This window comes from Protopterus annectens, chromosome 2.part0 (assembly GCF_019279795.1).
Source record: "Protopterus annectens isolate FY-2018-M chromosome 2.part0, PAN1.0, whole genome shotgun sequence".
Lineage (NCBI taxonomy): Eukaryota > Metazoa > Chordata > Ceratodontiformes > Protopteridae > Protopterus > Protopterus annectens.
Genome location: NC_056728.1, coordinates 1,813,864,212 through 1,813,891,708, shown reverse-complemented (window position 1 = coordinate 1,813,891,708; position 27,497 = coordinate 1,813,864,212). Strand labels below are relative to the sequence as shown.

The window sequence follows — 27,497 nt, the reverse complement described above, 5'->3', positions numbered from 1 at the left end:
GTCACCTAAAGCAGTTTACCTTCACTTTGATGCAGATTAGCTAGGCTTCTTCTGCCAGTTTATACGATACGAGTCCCATGTATAGATATTTTTTACATATGCTCATGATTTAACATGACATTTTCCTGACCTAACAAATGGGTTACTGTTGACTCACACGGGTTAATATACTGGTAAGATAAGAATGGGAAGAGTAAGGGTCTAAAACGCATTCAAAAAATCCCAGTGGGGGTATCAGGATAAACTTTTGCTTCTTCTGACAGAACAGTGTTTTTTTAGAAGTGACCTCTTCAGTTACCAGAACATGAATTACTATGATAAAGTTAATGATAAATAAATGTAATGATATTGAGTCACTTAGTAAGTGTATCAGTTAGGAAGGGCAGCACTGATTCACGCCAGTGACTAGCATTCATACTTTTTCCCCCATCTTCCTTGTTTCATGGACAGGATGTAGTTATCTTTAACTGAGAGTACCTTTCTACTAAGTCATTCAGAATGTTAATGTTTAGAAATAAAATAATATTAATAGTAAAAATGAGTTTTGATCTTCAGTCTGTATTTTGACTAGCCAGTTAGTGGTCATTCTATGTATAAAAAAAAAAAAAAAAAAATTAGCAAATAAAATGTAGGTCATTAATGAAAACTGCACATTTTATTGCTGTTGTGTTACTACATATCAGTCTTCGGGGTGCCTGACTTGTTTGTGACATAGTAGAAATCATCAGTCTTAGGTGTAATCAGAAATGTGGAAGTCACTGGATTTCTTACTTTCTAAAGACCCAGACTATGGTGTTCAGTAGATTTCTGCTTTTCATTGAGAAGCAGCAGTCATGCATGTGTATACACTGTTAAGGATTTTGTATCAAATGTATGTCTTATTTGTCTTTTGACCAAGGTCCTAACTGTCACTCATCTGGTCAGGATAAAACAGACGAACATCCGGGGGTTCTGTTCAAGCAGCTTTATTACACTCAAACACATCAGAAATGAGGCTTTGTAACTTAAACTTATAAACAGACTGACTACTGTACTTATACATGTTAACACTCTTGCTGTTCTCTCAAAATGGCACTGCTGCCCACACGTGCTCAGTATTTATATGCACATGCTACATCTGGAAATGCTTCTTAAAGGTACATACACACACTCTGATCCACATACTCCCTTTCTGATAAATAGTCCATATACGAAATGACAATTTTCAATGACATAACAATTTACAGAAATTATCTATTGGTTTGCAGTTATATAGAACTAATCATTTGACATGCAATTATACAAAATTAGACACAGAAAACAATTATGTCCAGGTTGCTGTGTATTTTACACTAGGTCTGGAAATACAACCTGATCGTATAACATAAAAGTTAGACTTGGATCTAGCAATGGGGACTATCTTCAAGGAATGTTCAACTTTGGGGAAAACTGGGAAATTATCAGGAATGAGAATGGATACTGTGACATCTTCTTTGGTATGAACATTGTCAGGGTTGCTCTGAGATGTAAAGTCTGTATCACAGGTACGATGCTGCGATGTCATTTCTGATACAGGAAGAAGATGTCTGCGGTTTCTCCTGTACTCTATACCCTCATATTCCACTAAGTAGGATCTTGGCTTGGTACATATACCTCTCACTTGACCAATTCCATCAAAGCCTTTCGCCATTTGCATCCTCACTGTCTCTCCTTCTTTTGACGAATGAAGAAATCTGCTTTTTTATCATAGCTGGACTTCTGAGAAGAATGCTTCATAAGTATTTGGGCTTTGCTTGTCCTGTTGTTTTTAGCACTAGGCACCAGCAAACTAGTACTGATAGGCAAGGTTGTTCTGGTTTGTCTAGACAGAAGTCCCTAACCAGGCAAGCCTAGTAGGTTGCCATGAGGCATATTTCTGAGATTAAGTAAATTCAAGAAGATATCAGTATTGTCATGCTTTGACCTCTCTAGTAATTGATTTGCACTCTGTACTGCATGTTCAGCAAGGGCGTTTGACTGAGGATATTCAGGACTACTAGTAACATTGATAAAGTCGCACTCTTTAACAAATCTCTGAAACAACTGACTGGTAAACTGAGAACCATTGTCAGAAATAACTTTGTGTGGACTACCATGGACTGAGAAATGACCTTTCATCTTAGTAATAACAGCACTGGATGCTAGGTTAGGTAGCAAATCAATCTCAAACCAATTCAAATAAGAGTCTACCAACACTAAGTAATGTTGACTGTTCCACTCAAATATGTCAGTGGCTACTGTTGACCAAGATAGTTCAGGAATCTGGCTTAGCTGAAGTGGCTTTTTTTGTAAATGCGGCTTAGCACTGTTGCACACTGACCAAGACAAAAGCGCATTATCAAGGTCTTTTGCTAGAGAAGGTCAAAATACTAGTCCTTTCACCCTTTTTTTGGTATGATCGGAATCTGGGTGGTAATGATGTAAAATCTGAATGTATTCATGCTGTAAGGAAGTAGGAACAATAACTTTTGGACCTTTGAAAATTATGCCATCTTTCATCAGCATCTCATCTCTGTAAGGAAAATAAGGTTGTACTTCTGGCAGTACACAAATTGCTTTGACAGCCATCTTACATTGATGTAGTGGTTGAGCTTTTGCAAAATTGGATCAGTCTTTGTATGATCTCTCAGCTCATCAAGTCTTGTGGTAGAAAGATTACTCGCTTCCATGACATCAAAGTCAAAATGCTCTGCATCAAGCTGTTCCGTGGTATTTCTGAGTGATCTGGATAAGGTATCAGCCAGATAAAGAAGTTTAGCCCTTGTACAGACCATTGTGAAATTGAACTTTTGCAATTTGAGCATCATTCTTTGTAGTCTTGCTGGAGCGGAATGCATAGGCCTCTTTAAAATAGTGACTAGAAGTTGATGGTCAGTTTCTCGCTGGATAACTCAGGCATAAATATAATTATGGAACTTTGAACAAGCAAACACAATTGCCAAAAGGTTCTTCTCAGTTTGAGCATACTACATCTCAGATTGGGTAAGAGCTCTAGATGGGTAGGTAACAGGTCTGCCCTCTTGAAAAATAAAAGCACCAAGACCGAACTTTGAAGCATGAAGTTGAAGAACTACTGGTTTGTGGACATCATAGTATCTTAATGTAAATCATCAACTATTATTGCACATGGGTAGCCTGAAAAAATTTGCTCCATTGCACGCTGAAAGACTTAATTGGCAGAATTTATTCCAAAAGGCATCCTGAGGAATCTGTATCTACCAAATGGGGTTCTGAATGTAGTCAGTAGTGAAGATTTGCAATCAAGCATCACTTGCCAAAATCAACTCTTTGCATCTAAGACAGAACAAACAGTGTTATTTGGCATAAGGGTTGCAAACTCCTCAACTGTACGTATAGTATGATAAGGTCTTTTTAATGCCTTGTTCAAGTCTCTTGGGTCAATGCATATTCTGATTTCATCTCAATTTTTCTTATGAGCAGCTACCATGGATGACACCCACTTAGTTGGTTCTGTGACTGGACAAATCACACCTAGCTGCATCATTTTGTCTAACTGGACCTTGACTTTGTCCTGCATAGTTTTTGGAAGTCTCCTTGCTGATCTGACCACTGGACGAACCTCTGGGTTTACTTTCATGGAGTACACAACTGGAAGTTTGCCTAGCTTGTCGTCGAACACATCAGCATATTCTGAGAAAATAGTATAACTGACACTGGAACTGGGACATGTGCTTATATAATGTACTTCTTTGGTAAAAGAAAGCAGTTTCATTCTCAAACTGTCTCTGAGACCTAATAATGACTGCACAGGTCTTCTGACGACATAAAATTTCAAACTGTAACTATTCTCAGCTGAATAGCATGAAAGCACTACTGATTCTTCTGTTTGAATCAATTCACCTCCATAAGCAACAGCCTTCGCACAATTTCTCAAATTAAGTTGCTCACCAGCTCTCACTTTAGCAAATGTTTCTGCTGACATCACATTTGAATCTTTGTCTACTTTGAGCTCTGTGGGGTTACCATTAACCAGGACAGTACAAAATACGTCATTTTTTGCCACTAAATCTACTGAATTAACCTTTTCACCTACCACTGATACAAATCAACATAGAAAGTAGTGTTGCAGCTCTTTATGTGATCAACTTACTTTTTTGAGTGACCTTTTTTAATAACTGAATGAGGCTTGCTTGATTTACAGAATTTTTGAAAATGGTTCAATTTTTTACACTTGTGGCATTGGTGACCAAATGCTAAGCACTTTTCTCTTTTAGACTCATGAATGGCACCACAATTATGACAGTTAACAATAAGACTCGACTTCGGTTTTGCTGACTCACTCATACTGTACTGAGCATGTCCTTTTTACTGAGCTAGTCTTGGAACTTGCTAGAAAACTCCTGATTCCACCTGCCACACCCAAAGGGGTTGCTGCTGCCATGCGCTTAGGCCTGTTTCTGCTTGCCATGTGTTGCATGCTGTCTACGTTTGCTCTAGAGGCTACTGAAACCATGCTTTTGTCACTTGTAAGCATACTTGTATGCCTTTCAGTGAGCTCATGGATTTGACACATCTCTATGGCTTTTTTCAATGTTAAATCACTCTCACAAAGCAAAATCTTTCTCAGTGGAGCACTATTAACACCACACACAAGCCTGTCCTTTGTTAACTCATCTTTCAAATCATCAAATCTGCACATTTTGGCTTTATTTCTCGTCAGTGATATAAACTGAAAATGCTTCACCTGACTTTTGGTGTCTTGTATAAAATAAGTGCCTCTCTAATGTAACATTTGTCTGGGGGGTTGCACATTTCTTCAGATTTACACTTCAAGCACTCAGGGTCTTCCCTTGATTCAGCAGGGACCACAATATGACAGTTTGGCCCCTCTTCTGCATATACTTCTGGTGCATACACAGATGAATGCTCTCTTTCAATAGCTTCTACCCCAGCTAAGTTAAGCAAAATGAATGTGCTTACACGTGCATCTTTGTCAGAAAAAGCTGCTTGTATGAATATATTGTATTCCTGCTCAAATATTCTCCAGTTCTCTGCTATATTATGATCAAGTACAAGTGGACTTGGTCTGCGAAATGCCTCTGCCATATCAACACACATAAGTGAAGGTGATTAAAATCACGTATGAACATATACACACAAATATATATATGCCAGAACTTTATGCCAGTACTTGTAATTATGCCCAGTAGCACAACAAAGTCTTTGAAATAACTGCACTTTGCCAAATAAGTCTCCGTAGCACAAGAATACTCTGAAATCACTGTACTTCGTGAAATCACTCCTTATCAGTGTAAGAAATACTTTGAAATGATTGTACATCATGAATAAACTGTACATGATGGAAAAAGCTCAGACTAAGAAACACTTTGAGATGAATGCACTTTACCAATAAACTGTACACACCACAAAACCTTTCAAAATGGCTGTACTTTGTGAAATAACTCTGCACAGTGTAAGAAACACTCCGAAATGGCAGATTTCTGTGAATAAATGTACACATCAAAATAACCTTTTTGAAATGGCTGTACTTTGACTGCACTTTGGAATATAACTGTACTTTGCATCCAGCAAACTCTTTGAAATAATTGCACCGTAACAAAGCACACACTCTGCAAACACTTTGCACACCCTGAAATACTTCAAACAACTCTAGTTGCTATGAATGGCTTTGGTCAATGCAAAATAGTAATTTGTGTCCCAAAATGTTTTTTTTTTTTACTAAAAACATGCAGTTGCCTTGCTCTTTATGCTTACTTTGCCCTTTTATTGCACTTGTTATGCCTTTTTAATCTCTTATCATGCTCATTATACTTATCTTGTGCTTGTTTTACTTTAAACATGCTTGTTATGCAAACTAAAGTTAATTCTGAGCCCTCATATGAATTCTGAGTCCCCCACTTTCGTTCCTTTACTTTCAGAACTTCATTAGAATATTATTCAAATGAAGTTCTGGAAGTAAAGGAATGAAAGCGCTAAACAATATTCTGATGAAGTTCTGGAAGTAAAGGAATGAAATCGCTAAACTGACTCTTTGATTGTTTTTTCTAACAGTTGGAACAGTGGTTTTGTATGGTTTGTTCAGCTGTTTTTCTATTTCTGTTTTTTTTTTGGAATTCATACTGTATTGTTGTTCAGCTTTCGAACCATACTGCACCATTAAAAGTAAGCATTCAACATTAGCAAATGCTTGTTTCTCATACCCTGCTAACCTAAATGTAGATGTTTCTAATTGTATATTTAAGAAGAAATTCAGTGTTGGGAAGAAACATATTCTTTAGAGAAATATAAAGTCGAGAAATTTTCAGAAAAATATACTGCATAACCTTTCTGTTAACTACATTTCAGAGGCAGAACGATATGAGTTGCTAATGTTTCTAGTCCCCTGTTAAACAAAGGTTGTACCATACCCCTTTGACTTTGAACCCTCCTGCAAATTTCACACAGATTGCCTCTTCTACATTAGCCATTGTGACTTTACCACACTGTAGGAATGATGTATATGAATTAAAGTATGTTCTCTTCTCTATCATTTTTGAATTTCACAATAGGTGCATGTCTTCTTTCCAATTCGTAGTATTCACAGTTTTTAGGGTTTTTTTTCTTGCACTGCCATTTTTCATAATTATTATAATAGACATATCCTGCTGAAGTACTAATTGTACTGACTCATTTTCCTTTAACACCGCAGGAGTCACTTTAAGAATAAGTCACCACATTTGGGTTTACCAACCTTTAGTCAACTTCCTTCTCAGACAGGCATTTCTTTTACAAACAGTGCCTTTTCCCTATAAAGGACAATGCTGCTCTTGTGCCTGTATACCAAGGACCAAAAACTCTGATATGTAACCAGATGTTTTAGAGGGTTTCTTCAGGTGTTCTTAACCATTCTCAATGCTCAGTATCAGTGTAGAAGTATTTTTATTTGGATAGTGTTTTACACTGATCATCTGTTATTGTTTTTTTTTTCATAAACTTTAGATTAGAATGACAATATTTTACTGTAATTGAGGTTGCATTTACCCATTAGAGGGAAATGTAACAGCCTATCAATAAACAAGATGGAAAGGATGAGGTGGTGACGATCAGAAAAGTCGGTAGCCTTCATCCATACCACTCCAAATGTGCCCTATCTCATCTGATCTCAGATTCTAAGCAGTGCTGGGCTTGGTTGTTATTTGGATGGAAGAGTGCTTAGGAATACCAGGTGTTATAGGCTTAGCCAAAGGGAGAAAAAAAAAACCTGTAAATCAACGTATTCCTTGTCAAAAATGTAGGAGAAAATAATATTTAAATGATTATGAGAACAGAGATATGAAGTATTTTTTCAAAATTACCAACATTCTCCTCACTGATTTTTGTGCTGCTAAAAAAATGACCAAAGTAGCACCTACCTAAACAGGTGCACCCTGTGATCATATTGTATTCCTCTAGTACTTCATCTGTATTTTGGACCACCATAGTTACATTTATTTTCCTCCATCTTATTAAAACATTTCCATGTACTTAAAAAAAGGTGCATGAGACCATATTGTAAGAGTATGGACATATGTTGACAGATCAGACACATTAAATTGTGCAGACTTATGTACTGAAGGTGAGGATTGTTATATGGTGAAAAAACAATCTTATTCCTCTCTAAATTCAGATAAAGTATTTTATATCTGGTTGTATTAAGTTTTATTTGAGAATCCATCAAGATGATGTGTATATATATATATATATATATATATATATATATATGTGTGTGTGTGTGTGTGTATACACACACACACGCACACACACACACACACACACACACACACACACACACACACACACACACACACACACACACACACACACACACACACACACACACACACACCCATATGTATATGTATAGAGAGAGGATACAAACTGAACTGCAAAACTACTTTGCCATACTTTTAAATTTGCTACAATAGCTAATTACAGAGTTTTTGAATTATGGCTTAGGAGAACACAACAACCTGTCAGTGTAGGGTTACCATTTTCAGCAAGATATGAAAGATAGTGTTTTTCAGACAGAACATCTCCAGATTAAGACATGAACATAATACCTAAACATGAAGGAGCCAGATCTTCCCAACTTTACAGGTCAGCAATCCAGATTGAAGAGTGTGCCTTGCACCACACATTTACGTATTGTCTATTCATACAGCAGGATTATAAATCTTGTTAGCAGATGCTAATCTTGGATCACAGAGGCATAGCTGGCTCATACAGCTCCAGGATCTAGCACCCCTTAACATTTTTGAGAGCAAAAAAATGACTGCAACCTAGTGGCTGGCTGGTATTTCTGCTTTTCTATTCTACCTTCACCCTTTCCCAGGACAGGAGCAATTAAAAAAAAAAAGGTCCAGGATCTGGTACCTGTGTTCCCAAAATGCAGGAGCCAAGCAAGTCCTGTATCTGCATCTTTGCCCCTCCTTACTTAGCTGAGAGCAAAAAAAGAAAAGCCTGAAGGAAAATGCTTGACACATTTGTAACAAGCAGTTTCTGCAGTTTATGCACAATTAACATGGAGCACAAAAAGTGTAAACTGCAACAAACTGCTTGCTACATTTGTAACAAGCAGTTGCTACAGTTTAGACTCTGCATGGAGTGATACAGTGTTTATATTTGTCTTAAAAATAAAATTTGAAAAAAAAACTTTCTTAAACTGTAGCAAACTGCTTGCTACATTTATAACAAGCAGTTGCTGCAGTTAGACCACATATGGAGCATTACAGCTTTGCATGCAGAGGCAATACCTGAAATTTAAATCCAGTATGGGGTATTATTAAAAAGCGATTGGGATTGGCTGATCACACACCCTAAGACTTTGTATCTGAGGCAGCTGCTCCTTTTGCCCCACTCTAGGTATGCTACTGTAGGATCATGGCTCAAAACTGAAGGTTCTGGTCCTAATTGTTACTTTTATGAATAAGTAGCTCCAAAAAAGCACAAATTACAAACTTTCATTCAGCCTGCACCACACTTTTTTAAACACCTTTACTGAATTAACACTTGTGACATAGGCAAACTTACATTTATATAAAAGTAATCAAACCATGTTAACAAGTTCACATTTACAAAAGTTATACAGCACATATATTGTTATATATCATATAGTCAAAGCAACGTTACATACATTATTCAATTCCTATCTCTGTTATTTTCATAGGATCATAGGAGGTTACTTGGCTAATCGCCCTAGGGCCTTAACAAGCCTAGCCATATAATACCCTTGTTCCCTAGTTGACCATGGTTAGATGATGGTTGTTAGCAGAGTGAATCAGTGATTGGCACTGACTGCCCTGTCCATGAGGACATCATTCTTCCTCCAAAATATTTTTCTGCATGTATTGTTTCTACAATTTCCATTGTTTTCCTATGTAATTTACTCATACCTTTTCTTAGAGATCCCGATTTCTGTTCTTTTATCTCTGTTGGTTTAGATTTTGATTTCCATTTTCTAGTAATTGTTTTTTGGCAACCGCCAGAAGTAAACTTAACAAGGCCTTACTATTTATAGACAATTCAGTTCCTGTATACCAGATCAAAAAAATAATTTCCTTAGTTACATGTATTTGCTTGCCCAGTATTCCTGACAGAGTGCCGTGTAGGGAATTCTTTCAGTCTGCCAACTCACAGCACTCTGGAACTTATGCTTCTAGGTACCTCATTTCTTCCCCATTACAAATCCAACATTTGACATCTACCTCAGGAGAAATTCTTTGGAGTCTGCTCGAGGTATAAAAGGATCTCTGCAAACACTTCCATGCAAAAATCCTATATTGTCTACACTTTGTTGCATATTTGGGAGCCATACATATGTCCCTTCATTATTTCTTTTTGAATTGTATATCTAATCTATCTTCCCAATGTTTTCTGACTTATTCGAATTGATTCCTATAGTTATCATGCAGTATTTTATATGCCCTACTAATTATCCCTTTTTGAACATCAGCTTCTATTTTAGATTCATTTACAAAACTCAACCAAAGCAGATAATTCATTTAGGATTCATCTCTCCATTTTTCTTTGTCTATACTCTATCAGTCTCTGATAGGGAAGGCAGTCACTAGCCTGTAATCAAAATGTCTTTGTGAATTATTCCCATTCTATTTGTTCCCAATATCTTGGTTCCTTTGCCATCTTCCTCCAATAAATTCTATTCCCTTTGTACCTATTTTTGTACCCCTATTTACAGTCATCCCTTTTGGCAGAATCTCCTTTCTCCATTTCCATGTTGGCTTGGTTCTTAGTATACGTTCTGATATTTTATGTATATAAAATTCTTTGACTGTTGTTAATCTCCTTAAGGATCTGCATCAAAAATCCCATTCCTTCCTTATTTCTTGAATTACCACCCTCTTCATCATCATCATCACTTTCCACTTTGAATTGTAGCTTTTTGTTTGCATTAAGTATAAGAGTCTTAACAGTGTAGCTGTAAAATATCTCTTCAAATCAGGTAATCCCAAACCTTCTTGTTCTAATGGGAGGATCAACTTATCCCACTTGATTCTTCCCCAAAATAAAATCCTTCAACTCTTTATTAACTACTATCCACAACTTCTCCCCAGTTGATAAAAAATGTGCCAGACCTGTATATAAAATTAAAGGGACTCAAACATTTTTTACTGATTGTATCTTGCTATCCATATCCATAGGCAAGAACTTCCAGTTTCTCAGTTTTGTATTATTTTTTAGTCTCTTCCCACATATCCTTAGTTACCATAACCAAATCCTTTTTAATCCATACTCCTACATACTTAATGTTATCATGTCACCATAAATATGGGTATTGCTGAACAAGTTCATGTGTGGGTACATAGTTTATAGCTATAGCCTTTGTTTTTCTTCAATAATGTTATATCCCAAAAAAACACAACATTATCTCAGAATGTTCCAAAGCATTGATTTGCCCCATCATGTGTAAAATAATATCATCTATAAATAAACTTTTCTTGAGCACCATGCCAATTATATCCTTATATTTCGGAGTCCCTTGTTTTCTTTGCCAATGGCTCTAATTATAATGCAGATAACAAAGGGGGAAAAAGGAACCCCCTGCCTGGTTCCTCTGTTCAGACACAGCTTATCAGAGAGGATAAGGAATAGGAACCTTCCCACTTTGATTTTTGCTTCCGATCCCTCATATGTCCTTCTAATTAACGTTATTATTGTATCAGGAAATGCAAATACTTCCATTGCCCTACTCATAAAATCTCAGCTCAGTATTTTCTTACATTCTGCTTCCCTTTATATCATCATTGTTCTATTAATGTCTCCCCTACAAAAACAACATTGGTCCACATCTATCAGTTTTGGCATCACCTTTGCCATTCATTTAGCCATTTTAGACATATACACTTTATAAATAGCGCTTAAAAAATTTAAAAGGGGCTATATAAAGCTGGACCTGATGGGTCTTTACATATTTAGGTATTGCAGCAACCACAATTTTTCCAGAATGTTGGAGCCTCCCTTCCTTTTAAAATCCTGTAAATGAAATCTTCCAGATCTTCATCACTTTCTTCCCTCCTAGCTTCAAAATTTCCAGCAGAATATCATCTATTCCTGGAGACTTTCCTGCAAATTGGTTATATATCTGCATTTTATCTCATCTCTTCTTGTCCAAACTTTTATTGTTGAGCCCTATCTACCTCTTACCTTGCCATATTTAAGGCTTTCATAAATATTTCCATTTGTACTGTTTTTATTTCCTCACTTCTCTGCTTTATACAAATTTTCATAACATTTCCAAAATATGTCCAATATCTCTACAAGATCTCTGGTTATTTTTCTTGTTATAAGCTCCCTATGTTTGGCAACAATCCCCTCTACTTTCTGCTGCCTAAGTTGTTGTGGCAAATGTTTTTCTGCTCTGTAGTTATTGTCAAAAAAAAGTTGCTTAAAAGCAATTTTTTTCTAAACTCGTGAATATTATCCAGGTACTCCCTTATTTTCGCTTTAGCATTATGCGATTGCACCTCTTCTTGTTCTGTTTGATTCTCCTTATTTTGTAATACTTTAATCTTTGTCATCCCCTCTAAATAATTATTATTGCTTCTTAACCAGCATTACTTTTCATTTCTATCCTATTTTTAAACTCCACTTTCATATTATCCCACTCACTAGCTATAACTTCTGGAATACTTTCTATCTTTCCTAATAACTACAGGATAATTTCCACTACCCATTCCTTAAACTCTTCCCTTTTCAACAGGTAAGTGGGGAAGTGCCATTGTCTTATTTATACTTCATTATCCTGCATTTTTATCTTAGTAATTATTGGCGCATGGTTTGAAATAGTTATTGGAAGTGTCTCAAAGTTCTTAATTAAATGCACATGTTCCTGTGAGATATAATTTCTAGTGCAGCGGTGGTATAGCAGTAGCATTGTTGCCTCACAGCAAGAGGTTCTCCTGTTCGATTCTCGGCTGGAGTGCCTTCTGTGTGGAGTCTGCATGTCCTCCCCGCGGTAGAGTGGCCTCCGAAAGACATGTGTGAATGGACTTGCCTTCATTGAAGGTTGGGCATCAGGCTGGCAACTCTGCACCATAAAAATCTACTGCCAATCATTAGTGGACCAGAGTTCCGCTGTGGCGACCCCTAACCGGGAAAAGCCGAAAAGACAAACAAACCTGTGAGATATAATTTTTGTCTAGCCTAGCCCAGTTATTATACCTTGGTGAATAATATTCCTGCTACTAAATTCACATCTTTCATACCAAATATTTTCATACATTTCTTCCAAAATCTACCATCATTTGTTACATTTTCCCTTCTAGGTCTTCCAGTTGCATCCTCATTGTTGCAAATCAAGTTCCAGTCCCCACATATAAGTAATATTCCCTGCTGAAAGCCAATTATTAGTTTTAGGAGGATTATAAATGCATGCCAGCATAATCCCCATCCCTACCATGAATCTAGCATGTCTTTTTTCCTCCACTATTACTACTGGAACACCTTTAGCAATTAATATAATTATTCCTCTTTTCCTTTGACCTTGATATTCTGCAGAATATACATTGTGAATTTCTTTCTTTATCAAATTCACATGTTCAGCTCTTTCCAAATGTGTCTCTTGTAATATTGGTATTTGTACTCTGCATTTCCTAATATACATTAATTAAGTGTTCTTTCATTTTTATATAGATCTTTAAGACCTTTCACATTCCAAGATAATATGGAAATTATCACCATTGAAGCTGCAGTGGTGGTGCTGCTGTAGCATTGTCGCCTCACAGTAAGACGTTGTCCTGTTCGATTCTCAGCTAAAGCGTCTTCTGTGTGGAGACATGCGTGAATGGGCGTACCTTCGTTGAAGGTTGTGCATCAGGCCTGGCAAGTCGGTATGTAAAAATCTACTGCCAATCATTACCGGACCGGAGTTCCGCTGTGGCGACCCCTAACCGGGAAAAGCCGAAAGATACAACAACAACATTGTAAAACATCATTATTCCCACCTATCATATATGTCAGCTTCCTTAAAAGTTTTTATATAGATCTTTAAGACCTTTCACATTCCAAGATGATATGGAAATTATCACCATTATTGTAAAACATCATTATTCCTACCTATCATATATGTCAGCTTCCTTAAAAGTCTATTTTAAGTTTTTTCATACACGCACCCATTAATGTTGGGCAGGTTAATCCTTTATACCATTTTTTCTTATCATCAACATTGGAACCCATGTCACAAACACACCTGTAGAACACCCACATAGCCTGTTAACTTAATACAACACATAATTATGTATATCTTCAAATAATGAAGTTTAACCCTCCTAATAGGAACATTTGTGCTAAATAAACAGCTGCTAACACAGGTCCTAATTAACCTGAAACTGTGGTTATCCATATTAAGACACTTATTGCCTGTGATTCTATGTACACTAATTGGTGTCTGTTCTTTTTTGTTTATTACCCCCAGATGTGAAAACAACTTGAATACTGTTAGAAATCATTACCCTTTAGCCTTCAATAAACCAGTATTCACTCTTTTATTGCCCTATTATTAGCTTATCTCCATGGAAACATAAGAGAAGAAAGAAAGCATAGTCCTCTGCTGCAGCCTAAAGGACAAGCTGAAACATTTATTGCTAAAGGAAAACTTTTCATAATATTCAGTGTTCTCACATTTACTTGTTTCCACTTAAAATGTTGTTATTAGATTAATCAAAGGGTCTTAATCCTGACATTCACCCATGCAAAAGTAGGTAAAACATATCAGCTGTACATATATTATGACCTGTGTACTTTTATACCTCAATCCCCACATTAACAACCCAAGATTTTAGTCTACTAACTTGAACATGCTTTTGTCTAGCTTTTCTTTACTTTTTGTACTGTGATGCTGACCCTTTTTAAAATAAGGCAAATGTTTAGTAACTTTATCACATAAAAGAACAAAAAAAAATATTATAAAATGTGCAAATTATTATGAGATGTTTGATAGAAATACTGTTAAGAAGAGAAACTGTTTTACTTACAGTTACCTTTTTCCTTCTTCTTCTCCTCCCCTCAGTATCTTTCCAAACATTAATGAGGGGAATTCCACTTTTTCCACTTATTCTTATGCAGCCTTATTTCAGAAATGTGATCGATGCTTTGCAGTCTCACATTTATTCAATAATTTCTGTGTTGCTGGTCTTCTTTCTGTTCATCTCCATCTCCCAACACCAGATTTGAGTTCAGTTCTAAGGTACTACTGATTATTCTGGTCAACTCCTGTGTTTTTCTCTGTCTCTCAAGCATTTTCCTTTGTAAGAGTGGAAAAGATTTCACTGACAAAGTCTATCTATGTACTTTTATTATCAAAAGAATGTGAAGCAGAGTCCCCTTCTGTTTGGTGGCTCACCTTTTGTTAGTCAGACTTTTGCATTTATTCCTTAGCCAGTTCTGCATCAAAAAATGACATTGACCCTCCAGGGAAAATATATTCTGCAGACAGCTACATACAGCATCTTGAGTTTCACACCTGTCTCTTAACATTCCCTGATTGCTGGAATACATGTGTTTCTCTTCTGCCTGGTGTACAGTGAAAAACCTTTTCCCACCAATACTCTACTGTTTTCAGCTTTTAATACTTTGCCCTTTTGCCACAGTTTTATCAGGGTCAACTCTTTCTGCTAGTAGGTTTGCAACTTTACTAAACAAGGTCATTGATGCTTTCTCATGCCCAGATTTGGAGCATAAACCCAGTGTGCCTTCTTAAGTAACAGTTCCTGCTGTGGAATATGAGTCCAGTTGCTTAACTGTGCCTTCATAAAATTAATACAGTCCCTTCCTTCTAGTTTCTCCGGTACAGCAGAAAATCCAATATTTTCCCTATGTGCCCTGCCCTCTAATTCTACCATTTTCTGAAACATCTCTTCTTGAGCAGTCTCATTCTCAGTCAGCCTTTTCTTCATTTTGACCTCCGAGTTTTGCACTTTTATCAGCTCATCTGAATATCTATTTTAAACTTCTTCCATTTTTCCAGCCTTTTAGGTTCATAGGTTCATAGGTTCATACTAGGCTATCTGCCCTAGGGCATTTATAAGCCTAGCCAGAGTGTGTTTGGCTTTCGCCACCCATTTTAAATTAATTTTGCTATGCCTTTTTTTGAGGTTAGTATACTGTGCCTCTGTCTAACAGTGACACAGAAGTGATAGCCGGGGTAAACCTACGATCTCCCATCCACTCATCAAGATTCCTCTTGAAGAGAGTCAATGTGGGACTCTGCCTAACCTGGACTGGGATTTTATTCCAGAGTGAAGGGAGCCTCTGGGTTATGAATCTGTCCCTCCAGCATGTCCTATTTATTTCAGTGCTGAGGTTCAAGTCTCTCGGCGTAGCTCGATGGGATTTGGATTTTCTGAGGTGCAGCATGTCCATTAATTCTGGGTTGGACATGGCTTTATACGTCAGGCACAGATCGCCTCTGAGCAGGCGGTATGCCACTGAGTAGAGCTGGAGTTTCTTTAACCGAGCAGCATATGGCATCTGTTTGAGCCCTTTGATCCTCTTGGTGAGGTACTTTTGGGGCCTTTCCAGTTGCTGCAGGTGACTGGTAAGGTACATCCCAAAAGGGGCATTGTACTCAATTATGGGCCTGATGAGGGATGAGTAAAGAGGCACGATGACCTCCCTGATCTAGATGTGAATCCTTCATGATTAGGTGGGCTATATAAAATGTTTTTCTAACCACTTTGGCCACGTGGTTTGTCAAATGAGAGATTGCTATCAACTTGGGTCCCCAGGTCCCTAATGACGTCTTCTGTACTTAATGGATTACCACCTATGTGGTAATTTGTGGGCACTTTGTTTTTGCCAAAGGGGATGACTATACACTTTTTGACGTTTAGCTTGAGGCCATGGCTCTGGCACCAGTTGTCTGTTTCTATGAGGCCCTTTTGGAGGATGCTTGTGTCGGCTGGAGAGTTGATTATGGCGCCCAGTTTGCAGTCATCTGCGAACTTGGTCAGCCACAGTCCTTCCGTGTTGGCCTGTACCGAGAAATATATACCGAACAAGAGAGGTCCCAGGACTGAGCCTTGAGGGACGCCACTTGTAACTGGTTTGGAGTCTGACATGGCTCCAGCAATTCTAACCATGTGGGTTCTGTCCTTGAGCCAGTTTGCAACCCATCTAGTGACATAGGGGTTTATATTTAAGCTGGTGAGCTTATCTATAATGCCCAAGTGGGGTATTGTATCGAAGGCTTTTGCGAGGTCCAGGTAGGCTGTGTGGACCACCTTCCCCTCGTCAATGGCCTTGGTGACTGTTTCAAAGAAATTGACCAGGTTTAAGAGGCAGGATCTGCCCTTAACAAAGCCAAACTGGGTAGGATCCAGTGTCTGAAGGTCCCCAATATCTTTATTTATGAGGTCCATGATGATCCTTTCCATCGCTTTGCAGACCAAGCTAGTCAGGCTTATGGGGCGATAGTTTCCAGGATCCGTTGAGGCACCACCTTTGTAGAGAGGGACCACTGTTGCTGTACGCCACTCTTTGGGTACATATCCTGTAGTAAGGCTAAGATTGAACAGTAGTTTTATGTTTGGGTTTAGCTCTTCTTGGAGTTCATGTAGGGGCGCAGCCCGGGACACCATCTGGTCCCATTGATGCTGTGTTTTTTGTTTTGGAGAGGGCGGCTCTTACCTGAGCATCTGAGATGTCAGGGGGGCAGCACTCTGTTGGGATAGATATTTGCCCTTTTGGTGGGGAGAGGGGGGAGAAGTTTGCGCTGAACCTGTCAGCTAGGATGTTGGCAATGTCTGTGGGCTCGGTGTATTTTTTGTCATTTTGGACTAATTCTGAGCATATCTGGGAATTCCCACCCAGGTTCCTAACATAACTAAAGAAAGCCTTGTGATTATCCTTAGTGTCCTGTGCAATTTTTCTCGAAGCTGGCCTTAGACGATTTTATGAGTGCCCGTAGTTTTTTGCTAATACTGATCAGAGATGCCTTCCCTTTTTGGGATTTTGCTCTATCATGTAGTAGCTTCCTCCTTCTATTGTATAGTTTGTTTATGGCTGGGGTCCACCAGACAGGACGTCTGCCTTTGGAGGATTGGGTCTTGGTTTTATTTGGGATTGCATGATCCATGCATTCCTGAAGGTGTTCATAGAATGCGTTTATAAAGGATTCTGCGGTCTGGGCCGTATTTTCCACAGGCCCGGGGGCTTTGAAGGATTCCGCCTTTTTGGGATTTTGCTCTATCATGTAGTAGCTTCCTCCTTCTATTGTATAGTTTGTTTATGGCTGGGGTCCACCATACAGGACGTCTGCCTTTGGAGGATTGGGTCTTGGTTTTATTTGGGATTGCATGATCCATGCATTCCTGAAGGTGTTCATAGAATGTGTTTATAAAGGATTCTGCGGTCTGAGCCGTATTTTCCACAGGCCCGGGGGCTTTGAAGGATTCCGCCTCGGTTTTGAGGCGTGTGAAATTTGCTTTAGAAAATTTTTTCACTGTGGTTTTCTGGACAGGGGGTGGGGTAGGGATGTGAATATCCAGTGAGATTAGTTTATGGTCTGATCTTACCAGTGAGGGATACACTTCTGGTCTGGAGCATAGTGTCCCCATGTTGGTGATGATCAGGTCCAGTATGTTTTCCCCTCTTGTGGGAGTGGTAACAAGTTGTTCCATAGCATTTGAGTTTATAAATTCTAGGAACCTTTGGGCTAGGGTGTTGGAGCTAGAGTAATGCTCCCAGTCTATGTTTGGGTAGTTGAAGTCGCCCAATATAATGGTGTTTGGAGAGACCTTCATATTTTCCAGTATTCTCAGGAAGGCCGAGTGGGGTTCCTGGGGGGGTTCTGTGGGGGTTAAAAAAAACCCTTTTAGGAGGATTATAAATGCATGCCAGCATAATCCCCATCCCTACCATGAATCTAGCATGTCTTTTTTCCTCCACTATTACTACTAGAGCACCTTTAGCAATTAATATAATTATTCCTCTTTTCCTTTGACCTTGATATTCTGCAGAATATACATTGTGAATTTCTTTCTTTATCAAATTCACATGTTCAGCTCTTTCCAAATGTGTCTCTTGTAATATTGGTATTTGTACTCTGCATATCCTAATATACAGTAATTAAGTGTTCTTTCATTTTTATATAGATCTTTAAGACCTTTCACATTCCAAGATAATATGGAAATTATCACCACTGGAGCTGCGGTGGTGGTGCTGCGGTAGCATTGTCACCTCACAGTAAGACGCTGTCCTGTTCGATTCTCAGCTAAAGCGTCTTCTGTGTGGAGACATGCGTGAATGGGCGTACCTTCGTTGAAGGTTGTGCGTCAGGCCTGGCAAGTCGGTACGTAAAAATCTACTGCCAATCATTACCGGACCGGAGTTCCGCTGTGGCGACCCCTAACTGGGAAAAGCCGAAAGATACAACAACAACATTGTAAAACATCATTATTCCCACCTATCATATATGTCAGCTTCCTTAAAAGTTTTTATATAGATCTTTAAGACCTTTCACATTCCAAGATGATATGGAAATTATCACCATTATTGTAAAACATCATTATTCCTACCTATCATATATGTCAGCTTCCTTAAAAGTCTATTTTAAGTTTTTTCATACATGCACCCATTAATGTTGGGCAGGTTAATACTTTATACCATTTTTTCTTATCATCAACATTGGAACCCATGTCAAAAACCCACCTGTAGAACACCCACATAGCCTGTTAACTTAATACAGACACATAATTATGTATATCTTCAAATAATGAAGTTTAACCCTCCTAATAGGAACATTTGTGCTAAATAAACAGCTGCTAACACAGGTCCTAATTAACCTGAAACTGTGGTTATCCATATTAAGACACTTATTGCCTGTGATTCTATGTACACTAATTGGTGTCTGTTCTTTTTTGTTTATTCCCCCCAGATGCGAAAACAACTTGAATACTGTTAGAAATCATTACCCTTTAGCCTTCAATAAACCAGTATTCACTCTTTTATTGCCCTATTATTAGCTTATCTCCATGGAAACATAAGAGAAGAAAGAAAGCGTAGTCCTCTGCTGCAGCCTAAAGGACAATCTGAAACATTTATTGCTAAAGGAAAACTTTTCATAATATTCAGTGTTCTCACATTTACTTGTTTCCACTTAAAATGTTGTTATTAGATTAATCCAAGGGTCTTAATCCTGACATTCACCCACGCAAAAGTAGGTAAAACATATCAGCTGTACATATATTATGACCTGTGTACTTTTACACCTCAATCCCCACATCAACAACCCAAGATTTTAGTCTACTAACATGAACATGCTTTTGTCTAGCTTTTCTTTACTTTTTGTACTGTGATGCAGACCCTTTTTAAAATAAGGCAAATGTTTAGTAACTTTATCACATAAAAGAACAAAAAAAATTATTATAAAATGTGCAAATTATTATGAGATGTTTGATAGAAATACTGTTAAGAAGAGAAACTGTTTTACTTACAGTTACCTTTTTCCTTCTTCTTCTCCTCCCCTCAGTAGCTTTCCAAACATTAATGAGGGGAATTCCACTTTTTCCACTTATTCTTATGCAGCCTTATTTCAGAAATGTGATCGATGCTTTGCAGTCTCACATTTATTCACTAATTTCTGTGTTGCTGGTCTTCTTTCTCTTCATCTCCATCTCCCAACACCAGATTTGAGTTCTGTTCTAAGGTACTACCGATTATTCAGGTCAACTCCTGTGTTTTTCTCTGTCTCTGAAGCATTTTCCTTTGTAAGAGTGGAAAAGATTTCACTGACAAAGTCTATCTATGTACTTTTATTATCAAAAGAATGTGAAGCAGAGTCCCCTTCTGTTTGGTGGCTCACTTTTTGTTAGTCAGACTTTTGCATTTATTCCTTAGCCAGTTCTGCATCAAAAAATGACATTGACCCTCCAGGGAAAATAGATTCTGCAGACAGCTACATACAGCATCTTGAGTTTCACACCTGTCTCTTAACATTCCCTGATTGCTGGAATACATGTGTTTCTCTTCTGCCTGGTGTACAGTGAAAAATCTTTTCCCACCAATACTCTACTGTTTTCAGCTTTTAATACTTTGCCCTTTTGCCACAGTTTTATCAGGGTCAACTCTTTCTGCTAGTAGGTTTGCAACTTTACTAAACAAGGTCATTGATGCTTTCTCATGCCCAGATTTGGAGCATAAACCCAGTGTGCCTTCTTAATTAACAGTTCCTGATGTGGAATACGAGTCCAGTTGCTTAACTGTGCCTTCATAAAATGAATACAGTCCCTTCCTTCTAGTTTCTCTGGTACAGCAGAAAATCCAATATTTTCCCTATGTGCCCTGCCCTCTAATTCTACCATTTTCTGAAACATCTCTTCTTGAGCAGTCTCATACTCAGTCAGCCTTTTCTTCATTTTGACCTCCGAGTTTTGCAGTTTTATCAGCTCATCTGAATATCTATTTTAAACTTCCATTTTTCCAGCCTTTTGTCATTTGAGTTGATTATACTCCTTCAGTGTTTCATTTAATTTAATCAGCTCTGAGCACATTTGACTTGTTTTTTCCTCTAGATTAATGGAAACCCTGTCTTGCATGAAAGTTGGAGCTTGAACTGCTGAACAGCTGCAGGATTCTTTCTAGTCAGTGTTCTGTCTTCACCTTTTCTAGTTGATTTTCTTTCAGGTTTTCTTAGTTTCTTCTTTGCTGGCATCCAGACAGTGTACTTACTAGCTAGTAACCACATTTTACTCAAGCTGACAATATCACCTACTGTTGTTTCTCAGATTCTTTTTTCACACTGGAAAAGCTGAATTTAAACTGTTGATCAGTGTGTAGTCATCTTGTAAGTCCCACACCACACTTTTGATCACTCACACAAATGCACCCAATCTCTCCTACCTGTCACCAATGATCTCACACATACACACACACACACACACACACACACACACACACACACACACACACACACACACACATGCATACACATGACCGCTTGCAAATAATAACAAACCCCTATGCACTCTTGAGTACTCACTCCTCATCAACTTGCAGAATAATTCTGCACATGGCTGAAGGTGTGGGATTTGCCAAAATTGAACATGTACATCATACACTGCAGTAATCAAGTCAAAGTGTTTTGTGTTCTTATTCCTCTTGAAACAGTTTAGAAAATAAATGCTTTATCTTTTATTCTCTTTTAATGAGTCTGTCCTGTCCCCTCATGCCACTACCCAGGTCCTTAATGACACAATGACAGGGTAAGCTTCATTAGTCTGTTGGCCTGTAAGATATAATTTTAAATCAAATAGCAGTGCTTTTATTTTCCAAATTTTAGTATCTTAAAGGGAAGCTTTATGATGTAATCTGACAAAGTATAACACAAACAAGTGAAAGATGTTATTTTATTGGACCGAGTCAGAAATTCTGTATCCTTTACATTGCATGATAGTAAGGCTGCTAGCTTAATTATCTGTTTTATTTGCTTTAGCTTCAAAGTTTTTATTTTCAAAGACTCCTAAAATTCTGCTTTTATAGAAAAGTCGATCTGTATCCGAACATATTTTGTTTTCATTTATTATAATCTATCCAAAATTCTTTTTTTTTGTAGTTGTGCACAAGGTTCTTAGATTAGTAGATTATATATTAGTACTAGGCTAACTGCTGTTTTGGGCCATTTGAAGCCTATCCAGTTACCCCATGTGAGAATCAAACCCTGCACTTTGTGTCCTTAAGGTAAACACCTTAACCATTATGCCATCCTCCCACCTCTCCCATAATTCCTTTCAATATCTTTTTGTCATGATTTTATATTCAATGCATCAGCTTTAAACACGTAATACTGATATAAATGAATAAAAGAAAAAATGAATGAATAAAGTTTTCTGTAATCTCTGTTGTATACTAAATATCCCACAGATAGCATCATAACCTTGTCTTAAGGCCTTCCTAAAAAAGATTTCGGTTAAGACCACCAAGAAGACATATTTCCCTTTCTGCTGGAACTTAAACTTTATTTTGGACAAGCTGACATTATATCCCAGTAAACCACTAGATGCACTGGAATTAAAATACTTCATGATAGCACTTTTTTGCGTGCTTTTTTCTTTTGGCAGAAGGACTTCATAAATACAAGATTTAATGCATGAACTACCGTACTTGGCATTCCACACTGAAAGCACCAGTAGCTCTCATAAAGACCAAACAACTTCCAGTCTGTTACTCAGGGCAGTATAACTATAAAGAACATCATTTGCATTTCTGCACAGACAACAGGAATGAGGATTGGAAGATTAATAAAATCAGAAAGACTGCTCTTTATTCCTTTTTCATTCAAATAAGGAAAATAAGAAAAAACAATCAAGCTAATGAAGTAGATGGACTATTTTTTAGCCTGTTCTTCTGTAACAGGGTCATAACACAGTAGGATCTCATTCTGATGGGGCATGAGTTACACATTCAAGTTCTTTCATAAATATTTCCACACAAAAATATTAGAAGGAATCAAATGTTCTCCTGTACTTACCTTTGCAAAATAGTACAATTTAGATGCAGAGTCCATCTGTAGGGCAGGTGTTGACATGAATATCTTACACGGTATTCTCTAACTATTCACCTCTCATATGTATGAAAATGCTGCTTGGGGATCTAACTAAATGCAGGTTTTGCCATGGCAGTGACCATCCCTAAAGACAGCACATTTTCTCTAAATATATTTACAATAAATTGATATAAACAAGACAAGGTCACTGCAACAATAAATTCCCCCTCCCACAAGATTTGTACCTTGTGTATCAGCTAAGGTTTCCTCAAATGATGGCGCAAGACCTACATTCATCTTTACAGGAACAAAGGCATCGCTGATGCAGGTTCTGACCAGGAAAAGAAACCCAATGTGAGTAAATCCAAGTTATATAATATATTGCTACAGTTACCTCATCTCTAAGGTCTGCTATGAAGGTAATATATTTATACACAACTATACTTTCTGCTTGGAGCAACTTGGACAGTTAACTGGCTACATTATTTTTGCTATATGTGTGTAACTATTAAGATATTATGTATGGTAAAAAGAAACAGCAGCTGTATCTTTATCTGTATGTTTTTATGCAGCTGTTATATTAGGTTTCTAATCATAGCATCTGACATTTGTAATGAAGCCATTGTTGTTAGTGCAACTCTGATAATCTTAAATTACAGTATAATTAAACACTAAATTTCTTTTATTCTTTTATTTTTTTCAGGATTTTACACAGTTTGGCTTCTACCAGCAGCTGTGGTTGGTACCTTTGTTTTCATCTCAGGTCTTATCACCATGAGCAATAATATACCTGCGTAAGTTTGGGAAAGCATGGTTGTACAGTCCTTTCAAATATTAATTAGAAATTATATAATGATAGCTTATTACTATTCAAAAATGTGCACGCTGACTGGTCAGCCCAACCAGTGTGCCATATTGTAAATCGAGCATATACTAATAGAAAAAAGTCAGGTCGCTGAAGTACCATTGAGCGGCCAGACTTTATTCTATTAACATATACTGTGGAGGCATACATCTCAACTGCCCAGATTTTCACAGAATGTCCAGATTTTTGCTTCATATTTTTGGTCTGTTCTTCATAAAAGTTGTGGTTTTCTGGCAAATTACTGAGGAGCGAAGTCACTAAATAATGACACACATTTCAGTTTCAGCCTTCATAACCTTCAGGCAATGCCCAATAACACAAATCTTGTTATTGTAGCAGCTTTCTACATTTATAAATGTAACATTTACAATCAGTCCCTATTTAGGGAACTTTATCCCCCATTATTAAAGGCTTTGTCCACATTCCTTGAGTTAAAAGTTTGAGAGGTACATATGGAGGACAGAGTAAATACAAGGAAAATCAAGTACATTCTGCAAAATTAAAGAAACCTATCTGATTTTCTTTGTATTTCTGCATGTCTCTCTCGTACTGCTAAACTGTCTGGATTTTATAGTTAAAAAAATAAAAAAAGCAGCAGAGATCTTCCTTTCTCCATTTAGGAGCACTGATATACTGTGCAAGCGTGGGAATGTAAATCCCATACGCATGTGCAGTACATCAACAAATGCAGAACAATTAGGAAACAACGCAGATGAACACTATAGCACTGTTATAAGAAAAGTAAGCAAATAGCAATGACCGACTTGTGGGTGCGGGTATATGAGGATTTATCCATGGTTGGCTTTGTTTAATCACTCTGGCTTTGACCTCATGTTCAAACCACAACAACTGTGGGTAAATCCTTAATATGCAAACCAAATAACAGCCAGTAACTCTAATCCAGTGAACCTCACTTGAAAAACAGCACAAACAACAACAACAATAAATAAATGCTTGAAGAAGCCTGACTTGTTGAAAGTTTTTGAACTAGTTTTTATTCATTTATTTATTTGTTAATAAACATGTATGCAATGAATGGTTCATGGTTCAAGTGACTTTTTGCTGTTTTGCTGTAAATCCTCAATATACCCACACCCACTCGTCGGTTATTCCTTAAATGCATATGCCTAAACTTCTCTTCTGAACAGATGTTCTGTCAACTGACTCACGGATTACATTAAGCGGAATCAGAATACGTATTCTGAGGCTGTCATTTATTTTCTACATTGCTACAGAATGTGAAGTCACATGATAGAGTCAGAGGTTTAGATTAAAGCATACCTCTTAACCATACTGAATTCCTTAGAATGTCATGGTTTTGAGGCTAAAATAATGGGGTGCCACGAATTCCAGAGTGCCCCCCCCTGAAATCATGATTTTCTTTTCTTTATTTACTATTTTTTTCCAATGGCAATGTTATTGTGCATGCCCAGTCAAGCAGTGGGGCACTGGGGCTCCATCCCAACAGATACATGAACCAAAAACACTGGGAAATGGGTAAGGCAGTGTGCATTAAATAATGTACGAACAAGAGACAGTCAGATAACTTTCTGTAAAGCTCCCTAGTAATGTGACTACTATTGCTGCATTACCTTATAGCAGATCAAGAAAGATATAACATTTTGTATGTCTCTGTCCTGTCAGTTATAGTAAAGGAGAACCATCTTCCTTTGATTTTGTGCCATCATGCTTATAGCTGATCAGATTTTCATTCAGGTCTTGTTTTGTGAAACTGGTGATAGGGATGCTGTTGTTGTACAAAAGCCACCCATGAACTGGCACCTTTGTCATGGTAAACTGTAGCTGATGGTCTGGTGTATCACAATCTTCCACAGTTAGTTCAAAGGTTGTGACAAGTTTGAATTCACCTTCATTATTTTTGTCTTGGGGGAGGTCTGCATCAGCTGCATTTAAAATGGGGTGTCTATCACAAGACTCATGCATCATGCCTTCCTGAACTTCCACACAAATATTTCTAGCTTCTTGTCATTAGTACAGATAATTACTACTGGGAAAAAATGACGATCAGAGAAGTTAATGCCATCTGAAAACTGGATGTTGAATTTGTCTTCACGGGGTTCTTCTCCTTTTTGTATGCTTTGCACATAATTGATGTGACCCTGATGGAATATCCCCAATAGTGAATGCACTAATTTGGTTTCCCACTCTCGATTTTTCAGAACCAGGAGCTGGAGCAATATTTTCAACATACCCAGATGTTGGTTGGACGATGATCATTGAAAGTATGTCATGACTGGTGGGGTATCTACATCTTTGGCATTTAAATTACCAAGTTTTACAACATTTTCTCTCCCTCTGGGACTGTAAATTGCTCTCCTACTGTTACTATTGGAGATGTGTTGTTGTCCTGGAGAACTATAACTGATACATGGACACCCTGGATGTTATTACCTCCAATGACCCATTCATCAGACAGATCTGAAACTGTTAAATTAAATGACTTGCACTGGTTTTGAGGACTAATCTCACCACTTGTGTGAACATAAGACACTGATCCACTAATAAGGTCTTGCTGAGTGAACCGTTATGATGGGACACCATTTACCTGTGTGTCTCCAACTCTGGGAAGCTCGTTTACAATAAAGTTTAGCATGAAGTCATCATCAGTGTCCTCGTCCCTTCTTTGAATGACATTAGCTGTGATTTCAGTTGCTCTGTTTTCTAACACATTTATGAAAGTACCTAATAATCTGGCAGGAAGCATGACGGCTGGTGTTTCATCATCTACCAGCTTAACTGTGATTCTGATAGTAATAGGGCCTTCATGGACCCCATTCCCCAAGTTACTCTCAGCTTGCAAAAATCACTTGTTGACTCATCCCCATTATGCTTATATTATGCATTATGCGTCCTTCTGCAGTATTGTCCAGTACAAATGTTTCACTGTTTGCCATGTCAGTACAGCGCAGATATCCATGCTGTGGATGTTCAGATAAAGTGACTGTTATGTGATCTGTGTCTGGGTCTGTGGCATTCAGTTCTTTATTCATGATTACAAAAATGTTTCTTTCTAATACTGTGAAGCAGGTGCTAGTAATCTGAGGTGGTTTGTTAGCCACTGGCTGTAAGAATATTGTTACTATACCCACCACTGAATTACCTGCAGGGTCTTCCACTGTATAATTAAATTGTACTACTCTTGGGGTTATACCGAGTCCGATTTCTTGATATAAGGGCTTATAAACTATTGTCTGATGACTCACCTATGCTTGTGTAAATTCTGTGATGACTACATCAGGTGTGTCTGGAAGTATAATCTGGCCAGTTGGCATGGCACAGGATTGTTTTCAAGTGTATCAGTTGGTGAATTCATAATGGTGTATTTCAGGTCGCACTCTGGGTCATTTGGAGGCATGTGTACAGAAAAATGCATGTTGATGGTACCCATAATTCCACTGGTGTGGATGCAGTTGCGTAATTTTGTATGCAAATTTTATGTTAATCAGCATCCAGGGTTTGGCCTGTTGTACCTACTTTTCTTGGGCCTTTGTCCAGATTTTTGATGTTTCCAGGTTGAGAGGTATGGCTCAAAGTGAAAATATCAGTGTCATCTTTCTAAATATACTGTGTTATTTTCTTACACTACATCCAATAAAA

At 37.7% G+C, this 27,497-nt stretch overlaps 1 protein-coding gene across 2 annotated transcripts in view; it reads left to right on the top strand.

Moving 5' to 3' along the window:
- LOC122793640 (anoctamin-7-like) overlaps positions 1-27,497 on the top strand; it is a 2,355,351-nt gene that overhangs the window by 1,678,082 nt on the left and 649,772 nt on the right. For both annotated transcript variants that reach the window (XM_044061850.1, XM_044061849.1), the window contains exon 9: positions 23,718-23,808. In XM_044061850.1, coding sequence (XP_043917785.1) covers positions 23,718-23,808 — 91 coding nt within the window. The remainder of the gene's footprint in view (positions 1-23,717; positions 23,809-27,497) is intronic.